Genomic DNA, 21321 nt, shown 5'->3' on the forward strand with positions numbered 1-21321 from the left:
CAAACAATGTAGTTCCTCAGAAACAGTTGTGGTTCCAAGTCCCAGTAATGTGGACTCCTATTAAAATACAAAAATTCGATGAACAGCAGTGAGTGATAATTCAACTCATTAGAATCAAATCTTTGTTCAGCAGAAAGATCCGTTCAGTAGCCCTTACAGCACGTTACGTCGTTAAGAGCAAGTTATTCACTTTTCGTTCCATATTGTTCCAAATAAGAATGTCTTTCTTCTGTTGAGCACAAAAGAAGATATTTTGAAGAATGCTGGGCTGGTAACCAAACGGTTGATGATAACCGTTGACTTCCATTGTATTTTTTTCCATACTACGGAAGTCAACGACTACAAGTCAACATGACTTAATTTTCATTTTAGGGGGAACTATCCCTTTAAGTATGTGAAAACTTGAAATAAAATGTGTAAAATTTGTATGAATAGTTGACTTTTAATATAAATTTTATTGATAATTTATTAAAGTTGCCCCTCCATGTCTACATGTATAAAAACTGAACAAAATTAGCCAAGTATTAAGTCAATAAAGATCTTAATCAAGACGTAAAATATTTTCCAATGAGAGTTTTTTTTAATCCTCCAATTTTTCTACCAATACAAAAGCTGCATAACATTACTAAGAACAGTGGTTCATCAGTTCATATCTGTTCTCAAACCTGGCCTCGTGATAGCTGATAGACAACAGACAGCCACAGACTGTATGAGTCATAATAAAATAAAAAATAATAAATATATTTATAAAGATGGATCTGACATTCACAGATTTAGGTCATGATGTGGGCTGTCTTCATTCACACATCAAGATCATCATCTGGATCCTCCTCGTCAAAGTCGTCGTTGGCGTCAGGCTCGTACACGATCCTCCCGGAGCCAGGAGTCGGCTTCAGAAGAGCTGATTTTCTGCGGGAAAAAAACAGAGTGCAGCATGAAAGACTCTTGTAGATCTTTTATATATAATAAGCATTTTATATCAAATTATTTACAACCAGCGTTGCTATTGTTGTCTAAAACTAAAAGTATTAAAATTAGTTTTCATTAACTGAAATCAAATCTGAATATTACAAAATATTTTTTTTATATTATTAAAATATTAATTTAATAATATTTTATTTAATAAATAATATTAAATATTATGAATATTAAAATTAAACATTAAAAAAAATGAAGAAAGTAAAGATAATAAAAATAAATACTAAAATTAAAATGCAAAAAAAAATAGAGCAAATTCGAAATATTAATAAAAACTATAAACAATAATACTAATACAACACTCTTTACAGCAACCGAGGTCTAAAACAAATAAAAAACTCAAAAAAATCTAAAACTAATAAAAGAAAAAGACAAAAGCACACAAAATTACTACAATTTTAACAAATTAAAATTAAATTTAAAATATTAATAAAACTCTAGTATAAAAAGAATACTAAAACAGCGTTCACAAGAATTGAGGTCTCTTACTTTTCTTGGCTAAATACAAACGGCAGTGCCACTTTCTCCTTGGCTTTTCTCTCCTCCTCAGACAGACGCAGATTGAAAGTCAGGTTTGATGTTGGATCAGCCTGATCACATCCCAATAAAAGACAAACAGTTACAACGCAAAACCTCCAGCTGAAGGTGCTCTGAAAACCAAAGCGGCTTTTGCTCACCTCAGACACATCTCGCTCTTTCTGTGCATGTCCAGGCTGACGTGGACTGGCCTGTACTGAAAGAGTTGCGTCCTCGCACACACTGAAATACTCTTCCTAGAAAATTATTTCCCAGATAATCCGTTTATAATCTCATGTTTATTCAGACTAAAACCTCATGTGTGACCCTGGAGCACAAAACCAGTCATAAGGGACAATTTTTCGAAATCGATTTCTAACTGGGGACCCCCTCGAAACACGATTGGACTAGTTTTGGGCTAGTAGAGATTGGTCGGGTTTTCTTGTGAAAACCTGGCAACCCTGGTATTGTTGGTTATTGCTACAGCTATACCTGTGCTACTTATGACTGGTTTTGTGCTCCAGGGTCACATATCTTACCTCTTGCATGACTTTGCCTGACTTTGTGCGTCTTGTGGTCTTTGCCACAGAATGGCGTTCATTGTTTGCAGGTGCCACAGAGATAACAGTACTGGCTAAGTAGCACACAATACCCACGACGCCTTGCTGATGCAAGTCTGAATGCAGGAGGCCGATGATAGTTTTAATAACTCCTCCTAGTGGTCAGTGGAAAACACAAACAAGAGCATTAGTTTTCCTAGATCTAAAATGACAACAATCAAAAGCCAGTATTTATAGAAGCAACACAGTTTGTGAAAGTGTTTCTGGAGGAAAACGTTTCACCTTTCCGGAGCTCTTGAAGTGTCTGGCAGAAGACAAGAGGGTCATGATGTCTCAAAACCAATGAGAGGGAGTCAACAACAAGCACTGATGCTTTGGCTTGCTGCGTGTCTTTGAAGAGCTGAGTTATGTGTTGAGAAGCAAACCGCTCGACGGTGAAAGATGATCTGCGCGTCCAGCCGAGCGGATCAGGGAAACCCTTATGAAAATGAAGCCTTTAAACAGATCAGATAAAGCATTTCAGTGGCACCAACTATCCACCTTTTCTTGCCGTAAAAATGGGCTATTTGTAAATTCTATGGGTCTAGCTTCCGGTCTTTTAGCTGCACAAAACAGCTCGTTTTGCTGCTTGATATTGAAAATTGATGTGTCTTACCATTAAGCCTGCACGATTATGACAGAAATCATAATTGTCGATTATTCCCTTGAAATTGTAATTGTGATTATTAATTACGATGATCACAATTTACATTGAATGATGTTTATACCATTGTCTGATGCAACTGCATGCCGTATTTTTATATGAAAATAAACAAGCTGAAAACTCTTTTCGCTTTTCTATAGTATTAAGCCTCAAACGTCAACTATACATTCTTCTTTAAATTATAAAAATGTAAAAAAATATGAATGGTATTATAATGTTATACTAAAACTAAAATTAAAACAATGGAAAAACCCTTTAGATAACATGTAGAAAGAAAAATACGCATCTTAAGGATGCAGAATAACATAAGTGGACTTTGAACGATTACATAATTGTGGCATCCATAATTGTAATCGCGATTAGAATTTCGATTAATTGTAAAATATGAATAAATTTTGCAATATTTATTTGAATAAGCAACAGGAAAAATAATGGCAAATGCAAAAGAAAATGTGTTGAGAACAACTGAACTGCCGTACATATGCTGCTATGAGCGTTCAGCTGTCACCGCACAGTATGCATGAAAGCACGCCTCAAGTCACAAATCAAGAGTACTGTTTTCATTTTATTTAGGCTAACTCACTTTTGCACACAGCTGCTGTCCAAACCAGCACACACTTCTGTTTCAGGGCTCTCAAATCCCAGCACATGTACGTCCTCGCCTCTATAAAAGATTAAAAACAAATCAAACACTGTAGCAAGTGTAGCAACAGCACAACTAAAACAAACCAGAAGCGGACAGAAACTTGCCTCTTCAATGCTGCATTAATAAAACACCTGAGGAGTCCGCGCCCGCTGCATTTGACAGTATCTACAAACAACACCACATGAACACACTGTAGAAAGATACGAGGACTGAAGATGACTAGAAACGCTGTTACCTTGAATGAGAATGAATCCTCCAGCCTCCGCTCCCTGTAGCGTTAGCACACACGACTCCATGCTCATCTCAACAGCTAACAGCTAACAGCTAGCAGCGCACTGCTAAAACGAGTTTAACGTGTTTGATAAGACACTGTCCGGATGACTACAACATCCTTGGGCTACTGATTAAACATGAGAACAAATGCCTGGTTACACATAAGAGTTATCGAATCAACACGAGTTAGATTTAGCACTGCTTCGCGAAGCTTCGAAACTTTGGTGAATCATGTGTTCGAATCAGTGACTCGGATCGCGAATCGAACGGCCAAAGTCACGTGGTTTCAGTAAACTGTTGGGCCCAGCGGCGAACCATTTTATTCTTTTTATTATTATTTATAATTTTGTCGTTTAGCCAGTGTTGGGGGTAATGCATTACAAGTAACGCGAGTTACGTAATCAGATGACTTTTTTCAAGTAACTAGTAAAGTAACGCATTACTTTTTAATTTACAAGAGAATATCCGAGTTACTTTTTCAGATAAGTAACGCAAGTTACTTTTTTTTCCTCCAATGTATTGATTGACAGCTCTCCTGTCCCCATGTTGAGAGAAATCAGAAGATGTTACTGTAGTTCTAAAATAAATATGTATATGCATGAATTCATCTCACTCACACACACACACACACACACACTCACTCACTCACACACACACTCACTCACTCACACACACACTCACTCACTCACACACACACTCACTCACTCACACACACACTCACTCACTCACACACACACTCACTCACTCACACACACACTCACTCACTCACACACACACTCACTCACTCACACACACACTCACTCACTCACACACACACTCACTCACTCACACACACACTCACTCACTCACACACACACTCACTCACTCACACACACACTCACTCACTCACACACACACTCACTCACTCACACACACACTCACTCACTCACACACACACTCACTCACTCACACACACACTCACTCACTCACACACACACTCACTCACTCACACACACACTCACTCACTCACACACACACTCACTCACTCACACACACACTCACTCACTCACACACACACTCACTCACTCACACACACACTCACTCACTCACACACACACTCACTCACTCACACACACACTCACTCACTCACACACACACTCACTCACTCACACACACACTCACTCACTCACACACACACTCACTCACTCACACACACACTCACTCACTCACACACACACTCACTCACTCACACACACACTCACTCACTCACACACACACTCACTCACTCACACACACACTCACTCACTCACACACACACTCACTCACTCACACACACACTCACTCACTCACACACACACTCACTCACTCACACACACACTCACTCACTCACACACACACTCACTCACTCACACACACACTCACTCACTCACACACACACTCACTCACTCACACACACACACACAAATAAAAACAAGTAGATAGAATAGAAAAAATAGAAAGCTAGTGTGTTTTTTTGTTTTTTTTAAATAAAGAAAAATAATTCTATGGTTTTTACCTGATCTCGGATCAGTTTCATCAATTTGCAGACATTTTTACGCGACATTTGTGTAATTAAAAGGATGAGAAGTAGTTAATCGTGTCTTACTGGCCTCTACAAGCTCTCAAAAAAAAAACAAGCCTTGCAAATTAATATAAAATATTTTTAAAACCACATGTTATACAGACACTTCATATTCAATGGTATTTTATTTATGATTTTTATAGCATTTCATATATTATATTTAAAAAAAAACATTTGCAGTGGGTTTTTAAAAGCTGTTTTTAATCCATTTTTTAGCCTAAAGTTTTTGTTGCATTTACAGACTTTTGGCCAGCAGGCGTCACCAGCGTGTGGTGTCTCGAGCGCTTCGAATCAGTGAATCATTTTGCAAAGCAACTGGTTCAATTGATTCGAAGCTTTGAAAAGATTCGTTTCTCCCGCCACTAGTTTAGTTTATTACAGTGAATACAATTTCCCAAAAACACACACACACATATATATATATATACTGTATTATTGTATATCATATTATATTATTATAAACTATAAAAAGATTCTTCTAAGTTTTTCATCTAATTATATAATAATTAATTGCATATTATCTAATTACATTTTATTTTTATTCCAATTATTGAAGGCTAAAAAAAATGCAAAATGTGAAAACAACAACAAAAAAAGATTAGACGAAATAACTACATACATTTTGAATAATACATTTGAAATAAATAAACAATAAGATATAATTAAAATAAAGAAATGATAAAAAATATTTAAAGGTGAATAAATAATAAAACATTGATTATGCAGTATAATGATTAGGAAAAAAAGTAATACATGTAAAACATTTTCCAAATATGATTTTACACAGATTTATAAAATAAATTTTCACCCTTAAATTGGGTCTTTACACACTAATATATAGACGCTGTCTTAGTATTTGGGGAGCCTGTGGCATCTAAAAGACTGAAAAGCCCTTGCTTAACACATTTGATCCCTTAACCATGATTAGTATTATCAGTCCTGTTGTTTTTAGCCTCTGAGTCTGAACATCTCAGTATAGAGCAAGGATATTTTTATCTTAAAGCAGCACTGTGTAACTTTTTCTGTGCTCAAAATTTGCTCAATGTATATAATGAGCGAGTACATCATGAATTAATCTTCCAAACCGCGTTTTTGTCTCATTCCGAATCACTACGGTACACTTATAATAAGTGCTTATATTCGGACTATTGTCGCTGCGGAGTAACACATACCTGCGTGAATCGCCAGAGACGTAAACTTCGAGAAGTAGTTCCGGTTGGAATGTTCTTCCGCGGGATGTGTGCAGTTCTGTTTATTAACCGCGAGATGCTTTAAACGCACTGCAGCTCTTTAATTGTCAGTCTCCTCAAAGCTCAACGTTGCCATCTATTGATATTAAACAGAACAGGAGAGGAAAAAACAAGAAAGTAATGAAATTATTTAAAATGAACTCCTGTTCACTGAAGTTAGATTTTTTTTTTTTTTTGAAAAATAACTAATATGACTGATTTCAATATAAAATATATAACATCTGTGACCCTGGAGCACAAAAGCAGTGTTAAGTCGCTGGGGTATATTTGTAGCAATAGCCAACAATACATTGTATGTACCGATTTTTCTTTTATGCCAGAAATCATTAGGACATTAAGCAAAGATCATGTTCCATGAAGATATTTTGTACATTTCCTAATTTTTAATCACTTAATTTTTAATTAGTAATATGCATTGCTAAGGACTTCGTTCGGACAGCTTTAAAGGTGATTTTCTCAATATTTAGTTGAGAGCACCCTCAGATTCCAGATTTTCAAATAGTTGTATCTCAGCCAAATATTGTCCTATCCTAACAAACCACACATGATGTATATAAAAAATGGACCCTTATTATTTTTACGTTTTACTTTTTTTTTTTTTTACGGTTTTGTGCTCCAGGCTCACATATGATTACTTAATGTATTGCTATATTAACTTATATTATATAATATATCATACATAAAATATATATTTCCTAAACCCCAGTAAAACAGTAAATAACCCACCCGTAAAACTATCCCTAAAATGAGATATTTCTGCTGTTGCTGAAGTGCAGCAGGTGGCGGTATGCACCTATGAAGTTGGTTCGCAACCCGCCATAAAACCGAAGAAGAAGAAGAAGCAGACCCGCGACGTCATCAGCGCGCGCCATATAAAATATATAACATCTGTGACCCTGGAGCACAAAAGCAGTGTTAAGTCGCTGGGGTATATTTGTAGCAATAGCCAACAATACATTGTATGTACCGATTTTTCTTTTATGCCAGAAATCATTAGGACATTAAGCAAAGATCATGTTCCATGAAGATATTTTGTACATTTCCTAATTTTTAATCACTTAATTTTTAATTAGTAATATGCATTGCTAAGGACTTCGTTCGGACAGCTTTAAAGGTGATTTTCTCAATATTTAGTTGAGAGCACCCTCAGATTCCAGATTTTCAAATAGTTGTATCTCAGCCAAATATTGTCCTATCCTAACAAACCACACATGATGTATATAAAAAATGGACCCTTATTATTTTTACGTTTTACTTTTTTTTTTTTTTACGGTTTTGTGCTCCAGGCTCACATATGATTACTTAATGTATTGCTATATTAACTTATATTATATAATATATCATACATAAAATATATATTTCCTAAACCCCAGTAAAACAGTAAATAACCCACCCGTAAAACTATCCCTAAAATGAGATATTTCTGCTGTTGCTGAAGTGCAGCAGGTGGCGGTATGCACCTATGAAGTTGGTTCGCAACCCGCCATAAAACCGAAGAAGAAGAAGAAGCAGACCCGCGACGTCATCAGCGCGCGCCGCTGGGCTTCAGTCTGCTGGCCTCCGGAATGGGCAGATATCACCAGCCCACATTTAACCACTGATTTATTGCGCGCACTCCACCGAGAGTCTGTGTTTTTGCACGTCGTCTACACGATGCCATGCGGAGGTGAGTGTTTTCGTCGCGGGCCGGTCGGAGAAGCGGCTGTTGGAGTCTGTGGGAAGAGCGATTAGCCCGTTAGCGTAAAGCCCAGCCTCTCGTTTACTCCTGCTTTACTTTCGAACACGCTTTAACTGGCACAATTAGGTTTAACGTACTGAAACGAACGCCCCAAACGTATTTCTACAAACGCAGGGTTATGTTCCCCGTGTGAGGTGTGTGGCTAGCGAGGTTACAGGCTTGAATAGCAGCTGGCTAACGCTCGAGTCCTCATGAAAACATCTCTAACGTTAGTGTCTCTGCTTGTGTGTCATTACTCCCAAAACACCGACATCTGCTTTAAAGCGTGTCTCATTAGTGCTTTTTTAAAAATGTTTTTCTCTTTTCTGTGTCAGTTTAATGGTGTCAGGGTAAGGGCGAAGTTTCCGTTTCATAGAAACTTTTCATTTTTGCGGGTAATTCAGTGACTTGTTTGATTTGTGAAATTGGCTGCTAAAACGAGATATTTCTGTATTTATGAATTAGGAAAGCCATTTCTATACACTTGGCACGTAGTGTCAAATCACGACACGAGGCATTTGCACCTGAAATGTGCCATTTTCAAAAAATTTCAATTTTGTGGGGCATTTTGTTACCTTTTATGGGAGAATATTTTGTCTAATCATATCAAAACAAAGTCTGCCGTGTGTTTATATCAGATGCTTTAAATCAAAGCTGCACTAAACCCATAACTAGATATGCTAATAATAAAATATACCACATTTTTGACGTGCGTAGATTGAAGTATACCACATTTTAGACGTGCTTAGATTGAAGTATACCACATTTTAGACGTGCTTAGATTGAAGTATACCACATTTTAGACGTGCTTAGATTGAAGTATACCACATTTTAGACGTGCTTAGATTGAAGTATACCACATTTTAGACGTGCTTAGATTGAAGTATACCACATTTTAAACAACACACACAAATGTCAGATTAGCTATTTTTAATATGTAGGCCATTGTGGCTCTCAGTTTTGGTTATTTTCTGATCTGGCGAACATGTGGACCCCAGTGTATGAGAATGAGTGTCTGTTTCTTTAAAGGGGTCCTATTATGCTCTTTTACAAAGTCTTGATTTTGTTTTGGGGGTGTACTAGAACATACTCTCATGCTTGGTGGTTTGAAACACATTATTTTTCACATAATTTACATTATTAAAATACTTTTTTCCCTTACACACTACACACTGACTAAAAGTGAAAAAGCATAATAGGACCCCTTTATAAGAACATGGACAGAAAGGGCGCAGGCTTTTTCTATTCTGCACTTGAATGTGCATTTTCTTTCTCTTTATTGAATTTACTGTGTATAAATCACAGAAGCGTCACGGGCACAATACAGTTAGCCTGGAAGAAATGTATTTTGAGTGCTTTATCTTTTAGGCCTAATTCTATTAACTGTTATGGCTGTTGCTGTGCTTGGTTTTTATTGTTTAGTTTTTTTTCCCCCTGTGAGATACAAGGTTAAATAATATTATTTTACATAAAATGGTTGTAGTATATTATAGCTGATTTATTTTTTAGGGTAACATTAGTGATTAAAATACAATTAAGTAAAATATGGTGAATTTTACAATTTGAATGAATATCTGAAAACAGAAGTTTACAAAATTCCCCTTTAACTGCATTAACAAAGTTGAATGTTATTTGTCATGAAGATTTTATTTTGTAGTTTATTTATCTTGTTTTCTTGTTTGTGTTGATATATTTAGGCCAAACTGGAAGGCATGTTTGTGGATTTCCTCGGTAGTTTCCAATGGGTTTTTAGAAAAGTGACTTGATTTAATGAGTAAAATAGGTCTGTGGTTAACGTTACTCAGACTTCCACATTTTGCTCTATAATATAAATGACACGCAGTCATACCACAAAAAATGTTGTCAATGTTTTTCAACGGAAAAGTTTGACCATTTGTAACCAACTTCGTAATGTTGTGACGTTAAAGTTTGTGCCATTTTTGTAAGTTTGTTTTGTTTTTTAAATTGCTATTTAAATGTAATGTTTTCTTTCAGTTTTAGTAGTTTTAATACTTCATCGTAAACTTATCTTGTTGTCAAGGCAGCATTTCTAATTTTCTGTCTTTTATTTTATTTGTTTAATGTAATGTTTATTTTTAATTTGCAAAATAAATAGCAAAATTGGGTTTTAAGTGTATATTGTTCAAATAATCTGAATTGAATTGAATTCTAATAAATCTAAAGGTTTGAGTCAATGCTGATTGTTGTTATCTAACACAGAGGTTTTTAAACTAAAAAATAAATGGTGATATCTGGGTGCAGGTAACAAGGAGAAAGATTAGGCTACACAGTGTTCATTATTCACATATGCTACTGATATTGCGATACAAAGCTGGTTGAAAATTGACAGACTTGTCCTTTAAAAATGTGAAATGAACTAAATTGCTATATTATACATATTTGTGTATATTGTTAAAATAATGCTACTAATATGGTACTTTTTTACTCTATGTACTCAATTAACGAAAAATATTTGAAATGTATAGAAAATAGGGCTGCACGATAAATCGCATGCGATATTTAATGCGCATCTTGTCAGTAAAGCCGGTTCTGTAATCAGCAGTAAATCTCCATCACATGCGTGTTTTCACATGGAGCAGCCCTAAATTAGAAAATGTGCGATATCTGTGAGACAGGAATAATACTTTTATTAAAGTGCCCTTTAATACTGTGAAATGTAATCTAAATTGCTATATAACTTATTTGAAAATGTGTCCTTTTGCACATTACTTCAAAATTGCTTTAATAAATATGCCACATATTTGGCACAATATTTACTAAAAATTGATTTAAAAATTTTTAAATATACAGAAAAAGTACAATATCTATGTGACAAGGCTGTCAGCCAATGCAACAATCTCAAAACCTGCTGTTTTATTGGCCTGGCCAATATGTTAAGCACAAGCCTATTCATCATTCATTTAAACATATGGTAGCACTTTAGTATAGGGACCAATTCTCACTATTAACTAGTTTCTTATTAGCATGCCTATTATTAACATATTGGCTGTTTATTAGTACTCATAAAGCACATATTCTGCATGACCATATTCTACATCCCTAAGCCTACCCAATACCTAAACTTAACAACTACCTTGCTAACTATTAATAAGCAGCAAATTATGAGTTTGAGGCAAAAGTTGTAGTTAATGGCGAGAATTGGACCTTAAAATTAAGTGTGACCAAACATATTTAGTTTATACATGATTTCTTTATGCATTCAGGTAAGGTGATGGAAGAGGCCAGCGGGAGAGTTTCAGAGCTGATTCCAGTGGTGCTATTTCCGCGGCTGCCAGGCTTCGTCCCATCCTCTGTTCAGTAACAGCGCCCATTCTCATCCCGAATCACCATGAAGCCAGTCCACGAGCGCAACCAGGAGTGCCTCCCTCCCAAGAAGCGGGACCTCCCTGTTAACAACAACAACAACAACACCTCTACCTACAACCATAACAGCAGTAGCATCAGCAGCAGCATTGGGAGTGCAGGGGGAGGAGGTGAGGATGCCCCATCTTCACAATGCTCTGGTGTGAGTGGAGAAGGTAGTGGCGAATGGGTGCGAGCCCAGCCGAGCGTGCATTATGGGATGGATGGTGGTGAGGGTCTCGTTGGGCTTCCTGTGGATCAGTATAGCATGCTTTATAAAGTAGCTCTGCCCACTGGTACCTACTCAACCACCAATCTGCACCCCATTCTTAGCCACATTTCTCCTGCCTACACCGTTCCCTCCCAGGTGTTACAGCACACGAGCGTTCCCTACCCTCCGCTCTGCTACGCCCAGATCCCTCACTCCTCATTGCAGTTTGTTAGCTCTCCCTACGGAGCTGCGGTTCCCTACGCCGTGCCTCCGGGATTCGTTCCCAGCCCTTTGATACCATCTCAGTCCGCTATTTCCCAGCCGCACTCTGTTTCCCACCTGGTTCCGTATCAGTCAGTCATTCAGGAAGGAGTTGGCTCTCCGCAGCAGCAGATCTCGACCCATGCCTACACCAAAATGGGAGTTCCTCTGGTGCTCCCTTCTGAGCAAACGGCGACACAAGCGCCGCTCGGCACTGTAGGGATGCTGCCTGCCAGGGAGCTCAGCCCGAGAGCTGTGTACTATCACCCCACCGTTAGGGGCGTCCAACCGCAAAGAGACCTGCACAGCAGCTCCATGGAGCAGGAGAGAGAGGTGAATGGAGGGGACAGAGAGCACGGAGGCAGGGAGAGCCATCAAGATGCAGTTTTTTCGGCCAGAAGTGCACGGCTGCTGCAGGCCACTGCGGCCGAGCCCCAGCAAGACAAGAGCTTGAAAAGCCGCAGGCTGGAGGGCAGAATGTCGCCAAGACAGAGCAGCACACCGGACACTGATCTCGAGGTGAGGGAAGGATGGTTTATTATCATAGGCTCACTCAGGGTTTGCTAAAAAATTGCCTAAACTATTTGAAAAGGGGAAGTGATTTCAGAGGAAGAGCAAGTTATTACTGTATCAACAGGAAAGTGCTTTAAGTAAATAGGGTGATGTTTTGATTTCATGTTGACTTAATTTGCCACATCACATGACTTTTGAGTGCACATTAGAAAAGCTGAAAAGTGTTTAAAAATGATGGGGAAACTTGAATTCAACACTTAAAACAGTAGTGAATATGTTGATCTGACAGTTTTTCTGATGTTATTCATTTTGCATTACAAATTTTTGTCTAATCCATGTATCAAAATCAAATCTTTGTCTGATCCATATATATATATAAATGAGGAGAGCCCAATTAAACAAATAACAAAACATTTAAAATTTAAATTGCTGTTTTTAAGTGATGAATTATTTTAGAATGAATGTGTTTGCTGGCTACCATGAAAAATCTTATGTTGTTTTTTCTTGGTTAAATCAGATTTTCTGGATTTTGGATCTGACTGTGCCGGTGTTATTTTAGCATTATTATAAACTATTATATTTCTTTGAAATATTTTGAATTAGCCTTTATTTTTATATAAAATTTTAGCTCAAGTAGGCCTAATTAATTTTGTTATTTGCTTTTGTCATTTTTATTAGTTTGTCTTTTTAATACTTCTATTTAGTGTTACGTTATTTTTAGTTCGGTTTTTGTTTTATTTATTTTATTTAAGCTCTCCATCTTAAACTTGATTTTAAGACAACATTTCTAATTTTCGTTTGTTTTATAGTTTATTTTTTTCAAAAATTTATATTTGACTATTTAGGTTTTATTTCAATTACTGACTTTTTAGTTAATAGTAACAACACTGCTCTGGATCATATATTATTAATGTGAATGTCTACTACTTCATCACTACTTAATGCATTTTCAGAATTTTGCCTCAAAAGTAATTCTTGTGAGTCAGCACCAGTTACACCACTTCCTTCCTTTATTAGCTGTTCTTTGGGTGTGTTAAGGATTGAGTAACTCGGGTTACTACTACTTAGAAACAACAGAGATTGTTTTTTGATTTATATCAAAATGTAGTAATTCTAAAATAAAATGACACTTTAAATGTGGTTTCTTTTCAGGTCCAGCAGGTGGTCGGACGATTTGCCTCTCCTGTCCACGGCACAAGTCGCAAGGAAGCAGCGCATGTCCCTCTGAACCTGTCTCAAAGCTCTCAGAGGGGTCGAGAGACTCAGGGCGAAGTCAGAACACCTTATGCATCAAATCCAGCTGAATCTAGAGCACATCAGCAGCAGATTGTTCAACAAAGCCATGCCGTTATCCTGGCCAATGGGCAGCCTGTTCTTGTGCCTCTCGACTACCATCACCACCCACAGCAGCAGCAGCATTTTCAACCCAACGATGTGGCCTCGGCAGCAATCGCTGCTTCTCCTGCTGCATATAATAAAGCCATGGATGCAGTAGCATGTCTCCCAGAGCGGGCGGTGGTGGAGCTGCCTTCCCAACAGGGGCAACAGCCCTCCCAGCAGCCTCCTGGTACTTTCCCACAGGCTCCTCTGCTGGCACCCTCCGGCCCGTCGCACTTCATGAAGGGCGCCATCATCCAGTTGGCTACTGGAGAGCTCAAGCGCGTAGAAGATCTGCAGACTCAGGACTTCGTGCGGAGCGCAGAAGTGAGCGGCGGGCTGAAGATCGACTCAAGCATGGTAGTGGACATCCGCGCTAGTCAACAGCGACCCGGTCTAGTGGCGCTGCATTTCAACGTGGGGGAGCAGCAGAGCAAAGTGACTATAGATGTTCCCCCCGAACACCCGTTGTTAAAATAATGCTACTAATATGGTACTTTTTTACTCTATGTACTCAATTAACGAAAAATATTTGAAATGTATAGAAAATAGGGCTGCACGATAAATCGCATGCGATATTTAATGCGCATCTTGTCAGTAAAGCCGGTTCTGTAATCAGCAGTAAATCTCCATCACATGCGTGTTTTCACATGGAGCAGCCCTAAATTAGAAAATGTGCGATATCTGTGAGACAGGAATAATACTTTTATTAAAGTGCCCTTTAATACTGTGAAATGTAATCTAAATTGCTATATAACTTATTTGAAAATGTGTCCTTTTGCACATTACTTCAAAATTGCTTTAATAAATATGCCACGTATTTGGCACAATATTTACTAAAAATTGATTTAAAAAATTTGAAATATACAGAAAAAGTACAATATCTATGTGACAAGGCTGTCAGCCAATGCAACAATCTCAAAACCTGCTGTTTTATTGGCCTGGCCAATATGTTAAGCACAAGCCTATTCATCATTCATTTAAACATATGGTAGCACTTTAGTATAGGGACCAATTCTCACTATTAACTAGTTTCTTATTAGCATGCCTATTATTAACATATTGGCTGTTTATTAGTACTCATAAAGCACATATTCTGCATGACCATATTCTACATCCCTAAGCCTACCCAATACCTAAACTTAACAACTACCTTGCTAACTATTAATAAGCAGCAAATTATGAGTTTGAGGCAAAAGTTGTAGTTAATGGCGAGAATTGGACCTTAAAATTAAGTGTGACCAAACATATTTAGTTTATACATGATTTCTTTATGCATTCAGGTAAGGTGATGGAAGAGGCCAGCGGGAGAGTTTCAGAGCTGATTCCAGTGGTGCTATTTCCGCGGCTGCCAGGCTTCGTCCCATCCTCTGTTCAGTAACAGCGCCCATTCTCATCCCGAATCACCATGAAGCCAGTCCACGAGCGCAACCAGGAGTGCCTCCCTCCCAAGAAGCGGGACCTCCCTGTTAACAACAACAACAACAACACCTCTACCTACAACCATAACAGCAGTAGCATCAGCAGCAGCATTGGGAGTGCAGGGGGAGGAGGTGAGGATGCCCCATCTTCACAATGCTCTGGTGTGAGTGGAGAAGGTAGTGGCGAATGGGTGCGAGCCCAGCCGAGCGTGCATTATGGGATGGATGGTGGTGAGGGTCTCGTTGGGCTTCCTGTGGATCAGTATAGCATGCTTTATAAAGTAGCTCTGCCCGCTGGCACCTACTCACCCACCAATCTGCACCCCATTCTTAGCCACATTTCTCCTGCCTACACCGTTCCCTCCCAGGTGTTACAGCACACGAGCGTTCCCTACCCTCCGCTCTGCTACGCCCAGATCCCTCACTCCTCATTGCAGTTTGTTAGCTCTCCCTACGGAGCTGCGGTTCCCTACGCCGTGCCTCCGGGATTCGTTCCCAGCCCTTTGATACCATCTCAGTCCGCTATTTCCCAGCCGCACTCTGTTTCCCACCTGGTTCCGTATCAGTCAGTCATTCAGGAAGGAGTTGGCTCTCCGCAGCAGCAGATCTCGACCCATGCCTACACCAAAATGGGAGTTCCTCTGGTGCTCCCTTCTGAGCAAACGGCGACACAAGCGCCGCTCGGCACTTTATTAGCTGTTCTTTGGGTGTGTTAAGGATTGAGTAACTCGGGTTACTACTACTTAGAAACAACAGAGATTGTTTTTTGATTTATATCAAAATGTAGTAATTCTAAAATAAAATGACACTTTAAATGTGGTTTCTTTTCAGGTCCAGCAGGTGGTCGGACGATTTGCCTCTCCTGTCCACGGCACAAGTCGCAAGGAAGCAGCGCATGTCCCTCTGAACCTGTCTCAAAGCTCTCAGAGGGGTCGAGAGACTCAGGGCGAAGTCAGAACACCTTATGCATCAAATCCAGCTGAATCTAGAGCACATCAGCAGCAGATTGTTCAACAAAGCCATGCCGTTATCCTGGCCAATGGGCAGCCTGTTCTTGTGCCTCTCGACTACCATCACCACCCACAGCAGCAGCAGCATTTTCAACCCAACGATGTGGCCTCGGCAGCAATCGCTGCTTCTCCTGCTGCATATAATAAAGCCATGGATGCAGTAGCATGTCTCCCAGAGCGGGCGGTGGTGGAGCTGCCTTCCCAACAGGGGCAACAGCCCTCCCAGCAGCCTCCTGGTACTTTCCCACAGGCTCCTCTGCTGGCACCCTCCGGCCCGTCGCACTTCATGAAGGGCGCCATCATCCAGTTGGCTACTGGAGAGCTCAAGCGCGTAGAAGATCTGCAGACTCAGGACTTCGTGCGGAGCGCAGAAGTGAGCGGCGGGCTGAAGATCGACTCAAGCATGGTAGTGGACATCCGCGCTAGTCAACAGCGACCCGGTCTAGTGGCGCTGCATTTCAACGTGGGGGAGCAGCAGAGCAAAGTGACTATAGATGTTCCCCCCGAACACCCGTTTTTCGTTTTTGGCCAGGGCTGGTCGTCTTGTAGCCCTGAGCGGACTGCCCAACTGTACGGTCTCACCTGCCAACATCTGCAAGTGGGCGATGTCTGCGTGTCTGTGACGCTGCAGCAGCAAACCGCGTCGCAGCAGAAACCGCCCCAGCAAGTTCAGGCCCGGACTCCCACCAAAGTCAACTCCACGTCAGGAGCCCCACCTCAGCCCATGGGCCCCCCTGCGCCCCAGCACACCCCTCGGCCACAAAGCCAATTAAAAATGGAGCGCATCCATCGAGAGAGGGACCGGGACAAGGAGGAGCCCATGCAGGTATTGGGTTCGAGACATGTCGACGTGACCCCAAGACCGAACAGGACTTCAGCAGAGCACACTCGGAGCCAGAGCAACTACTATTTGCACCCTGAGGGTCATGCTCCACTGGGAACTGGAGCGGGAGCCTCTTCCGTAGGGGCATCCCTGAGGCGCTGTTCTGCCCCTGGCTTCCAAAGATACAGCATCAAGAATGAGGATGGAGGGAGTTTAGCATCAGCTGCCACCTCTGGCTCCTCTCGGCCGTCGTTTATCCCTCAGGAGGTCAAGCTTTCCATCGAGGGGCGCTCGAATGCCGGGAAGTAGCAGACAAAAGAGATTGTCCATGGGAGCGAAGTGTCAGTCGGGCGAACGAATGCGAAAGAGGGAGCGTGGTCAGAGGGAGAGAGAATGTAGCCTCAGAATGTTTGAGATTTTGCACATATTGGAAGATTCCCCCTGCCGCCCCCTCCGGTTCTGGTCTCGAGCAGAGGACTTTTGTGTCAGGTCATAGTCAGCATTCGCAATGATCTGCATGGGCAGCTTTATCTGGTTAATCACGTACCAAAGCTTGCATCGTCTGCGTGTTCCTGTGGGTGAACTATCATGTTTGGCAGTGATCACTTGCTCAAAGATATCTTGCAGTTCCTCGAGTAGATGTTTATTTCAGAAAGGCCAGGGATAACAATGGGATACAGCCATAGAGTCTTGACAAGCCTTTACAATAAGAATAAATATATATTTTAAAGAAGGACAAAAGAGGATAGATTGCTCAACTTTTCCCCCCTAAAAGAACGTTGACTGTTTCCCTTGTTGCGCCGCCAGGCTTTTGTTGGCTAAGACCTTAAAACTTGGACAGTTTTTAATGCATCTCTCTCTCTAGAGGTGTGTTTGTCCTCTCTTTCCTACACTCTCCTCCTCTCCCTGCCTCTTCTCAGGGTGCTTCTGCTGAGGAATCCTTTCTAGTCTGGAGTTTGAGAACAGTTGCCCAGCGCCGTCACATCAATCAATTGATCCAACAATCTTTCTGCAATCAGGAACTATTTCCAGATGAAGTCTAGCATGCATCTTAACAGTTGGATTAACAACTCCTCAGAGGTTTTTAGTTTTGATTCATGAGTGGTTCTGAATCTGCATTCCAGTTTCAATGTGAACTCTCCTCCTCGACCCATTGGAGTTATCATTTCCCAGTAAGGCCGGCCTAGGAAAACCACCTCTAAATAGTACCTCATGGTTGGAAGCATCCATCAGTCTGATTATTAACTATTTTTATTTAATCTTACATTGTTGTGCCCTTTTCCTGGAGACAACATGTGGTGTCAGCCAAAATCAGCCCTGCTTGCGAAGCTGAGGCCAAATGCAGAACAGGTTCTAGCTGTTTGCGAACAGCCTGTTCCTGTGGAAACTGATTATTGCTCTGAAGCATGCAGGTTTAAATAGTCGTCCCGTGGAAGCGTTTAGCACACACATGTGTAGAGTCACTGCTGTTGGGTGTGAACTGACCCTGCTCAGTTATCAAAATCAAAGCAATAGTTGTCAGAACACATTTTTCTTGTTTTCTTTTTTTTTATCCAGTACAAGACAGATTACTCCTTGTATTTAAATTTTTCTATGTGCAACAGTTGCAGTCTGTATGTGGAAACATTTTTAACCTTATCCTACGCTTCTCTTGATTTGCTAAGATGATGCAGTTTTACTTTGTGATAATCCTCATTCTAACAGTTACTACAGGAGTTAATTTAAAGCATGCAATTACCCTTAAAACAACACCTCTTTCATTTAGGTAGGTTTTCTTTCTGACTTCAGTGATGACTAATATGAAGGCACACCTCGAAATGGGGCTTTTCTAAAACACCCACTGATTAGGATGTTCAGAATCAGCTCTTGTACTTTATAGATAGATCTTAGCCCCTTACGTTGTGTCCTAACCAGGTATAAGACAAGTGATAAAAGTCATGCTTGAGTTGCAGTGTGTCGCGTCTGCAAAAAGCCCTAAGCAACAGGACGCTTAGTCTTTCACATTTGTTGGTTTTTACTTTTGTGGTATTGTGCTCTGTAGCTCCGCCCATTGTTAAAACCTCAATGGTCCAAATTCGTTCCATAGGTTTTGACAGGCTGTGATTTTGTCGCAGGCATGTTTGGATGGACAAATTCACTGGAAATGTGTCACATCATACCTGGTTAGGACCAGTGTTGAACTGAAAACTTATCTCGAAACAGCTCTTCTCTGGAAAGAGCCTCATTAATATACACTTTCTAATCTGTGCTGAGGTTTCTTCTTTGGTTTTTGTAATTGGTGAACTCTTGTACAGTATTGCGTTCTGTCTCTCTTCTTGGCAATATTACCCACGAGTGATTTTTAAAACTTGTACTGCAGGTCTTGTATTGCACAGATAAGTTCAATTGATTCACGCTGACTCTTTAATGGGAATCAGATATGTGTTTTATTGTTTTTGTATTTTAATAATGAAGGGAAAATGTTTGTGTTGTTTTGAAGTATTCAGTTTTGTTGGTGGTTTTTGGCTCATGAGAAACTGACAAGCAAGGTTGACACTGTTTACAGATTAGCCAAGAGAAAATGCTGCAGTTTCACTTTTCATAGTTACTGAACATTTTCAGATGGATGAAATCATGACTTAAGTGCAATTAGACCAAATATTATAAACATTAGGAAGCTCATGTTTTGTTTCAAAACAGCATTCCAGAAAGAGCCTGACATTCCCACTTTATTTCTTTCTTTTTTTTTATATAGTTTCTCTTTTTCCCTTTCAATATTTTGATGCTACTTACATATGTCAGATGCAAATGTTTATTTCCATTTCGGCCCAAGTTCTTTCATGAGACCTTTGCTATTTCTCTGCGTTGTTGGCTCTTGGCATTGCTGGGCTGTCTGTGTTTGGACCAGGATTTAATTGAACTCTTTTGGCCTCCTTACAATCACTCAAGGCTTTAAGAGAAGATTTTTTTTGTTCTTTTAGGTAAGAAAGAATATATTTTTTTATATAAATGTAGCGCTAGCATTGAACCAGTTAAATTTCGACTTCCTCCAAACTGCATCGACCTCAACGATACCACATGTCTGTGAAGTTTTTAGACCTCTAATGTTAAAGAGAAGAAGTTCAGAAGGGGTATAGACAAGGGTCGTCACTTGAATTCACATGACTCGTTGCAAATTATGAGGGTGCGTCCCCGTTGATGACGACCCTGGTATAAAGCCACCTGGTTTTTCAGCATTACCATCAAGTCTGATTTAAACTAAATTAAGAAGTGGCAATGTGTGTATCGAGTATAACAGTATTTGGTTTTAATCACCTTAAATTGGTTCAAATCCATTTGTTGTTTCCATTTATGAAGCATTTCACAAGCATCATCTGTTAGTATTTTGTTTGAAGACTCCTTCTTAAAAGGAGTCCCACTTTCATGCTATTTTTAATCTGGTCTCAAATCTAGTACATGTTATTTCTTCCTTCCTCTGTCCCCTTTGTCCCAGAACGTTATGGTGGCACTTTGGACCCCTTTAAGTTCACAGAGGCTGTTTTGTTATAGTTCACGTTCAACCTGGTGTGAACTGTCTAAAAGGGCCACAATTGTCACCTAAAGCCTTGTAGACAAATTGAATATCTTTCCAACCAGGAAAAACAGCTTAAACTGGCCTGATCTGGTCTTCTGGGCTCAAGCCAGTTGGTCTGCCAGCTTGAGAGGCCAGCTTCAGCTGGTTTAAGTTATTACATTGTTCCTTCACAGACAGGGAAAAATTATTTGTATAAAGGCTGTTATTCAAAATTCAGACCTGCTCCATTATTTTAAGTATTAGAATTGAATTGAAGCAATACTTGACCCGAAATAGCAGAACGATACAGCTTTAGCATGAGCTATGCAGTAGAGACTCAGTCAGCACCCTAATGCAGTTTCAATACTCGGATCTCACCAGAAGTCAGCTGCACGTCCAATATCGCTGCACATTCTGTGTTTTTCTAGAAACCCACAGGCTCTGTGACCTTTATGGTAGTGGTTAGTAATCGCACTACCAAGTCACGTAACCCGAAGCTTATCTGGTGCCGCTTGTTTGGTGCTGAATGTTTTTTTTTTTTTTTTTTTTTTTTTTTTTTTTTTTTTT

General features: G+C 39.8%; 3 protein-coding genes across 3 annotated transcripts; 2 read left to right on the top strand and 1 right to left on the bottom strand.

Moving 5' to 3' along the window:
* Positions 1-479: 479 nt before the first annotated feature.
* elp5 (elongator acetyltransferase complex subunit 5) lies at positions 480-3913 on the bottom strand. Its single transcript, XM_016245962.1, has 8 exons — positions 3639-3913; positions 3508-3568; positions 3341-3421; positions 2337-2548; positions 2034-2209; positions 1656-1751; positions 1468-1568; positions 480-909 (listed from the first exon to the last, which is right to left on the bottom strand). Exons 1-8 carry the CDS (start codon positions 3703-3705, stop codon positions 801-803), a joined length of 903 nt encoding a protein of 300 aa, XP_016101448.1. The 5' UTR covers positions 3706-3913; the 3' UTR covers positions 480-800.
* Positions 3914-8068: 4155 nt separating this feature from the next.
* LOC107561501 (ataxin-1-like) lies at positions 8069-14448 on the top strand. The gene is made up of 3 exons (XM_016245954.1): positions 8069-8192; positions 11468-12597; positions 13744-14448. The coding sequence occupies exons 2-3, from the start codon at positions 11593-11595 to the stop codon at positions 14446-14448; spliced, it is 1710 nt and encodes a 569-aa protein (XP_016101440.1). The 5' UTR covers positions 8069-8192; positions 11468-11592.
* An 807-nt stretch (positions 14449-15255) lies between these two features.
* Positions 15256-21307, top strand: LOC107561502 (ataxin-1-like). Its single transcript, XM_016245955.1, has 2 exons — positions 15256-16096; positions 16221-21307. The coding sequence occupies exons 1-2, from the start codon at positions 15377-15379 to the stop codon at positions 17529-17531; spliced, it is 2031 nt and encodes a 676-aa protein (XP_016101441.1). The 5' UTR covers positions 15256-15376; the 3' UTR covers positions 17532-21307.
* Positions 21308-21321: the final 14 nt, after the last annotated feature.

This window comes from Sinocyclocheilus grahami, unplaced genomic scaffold, assembly GCF_001515645.1.
Source record: "Sinocyclocheilus grahami isolate Dianchi unplaced genomic scaffold, SAMN03320097.WGS_v1.1 scaffold776.1, whole genome shotgun sequence".
NCBI lineage: Eukaryota > Metazoa > Chordata > Actinopteri > Cypriniformes > Cyprinidae > Sinocyclocheilus > Sinocyclocheilus grahami.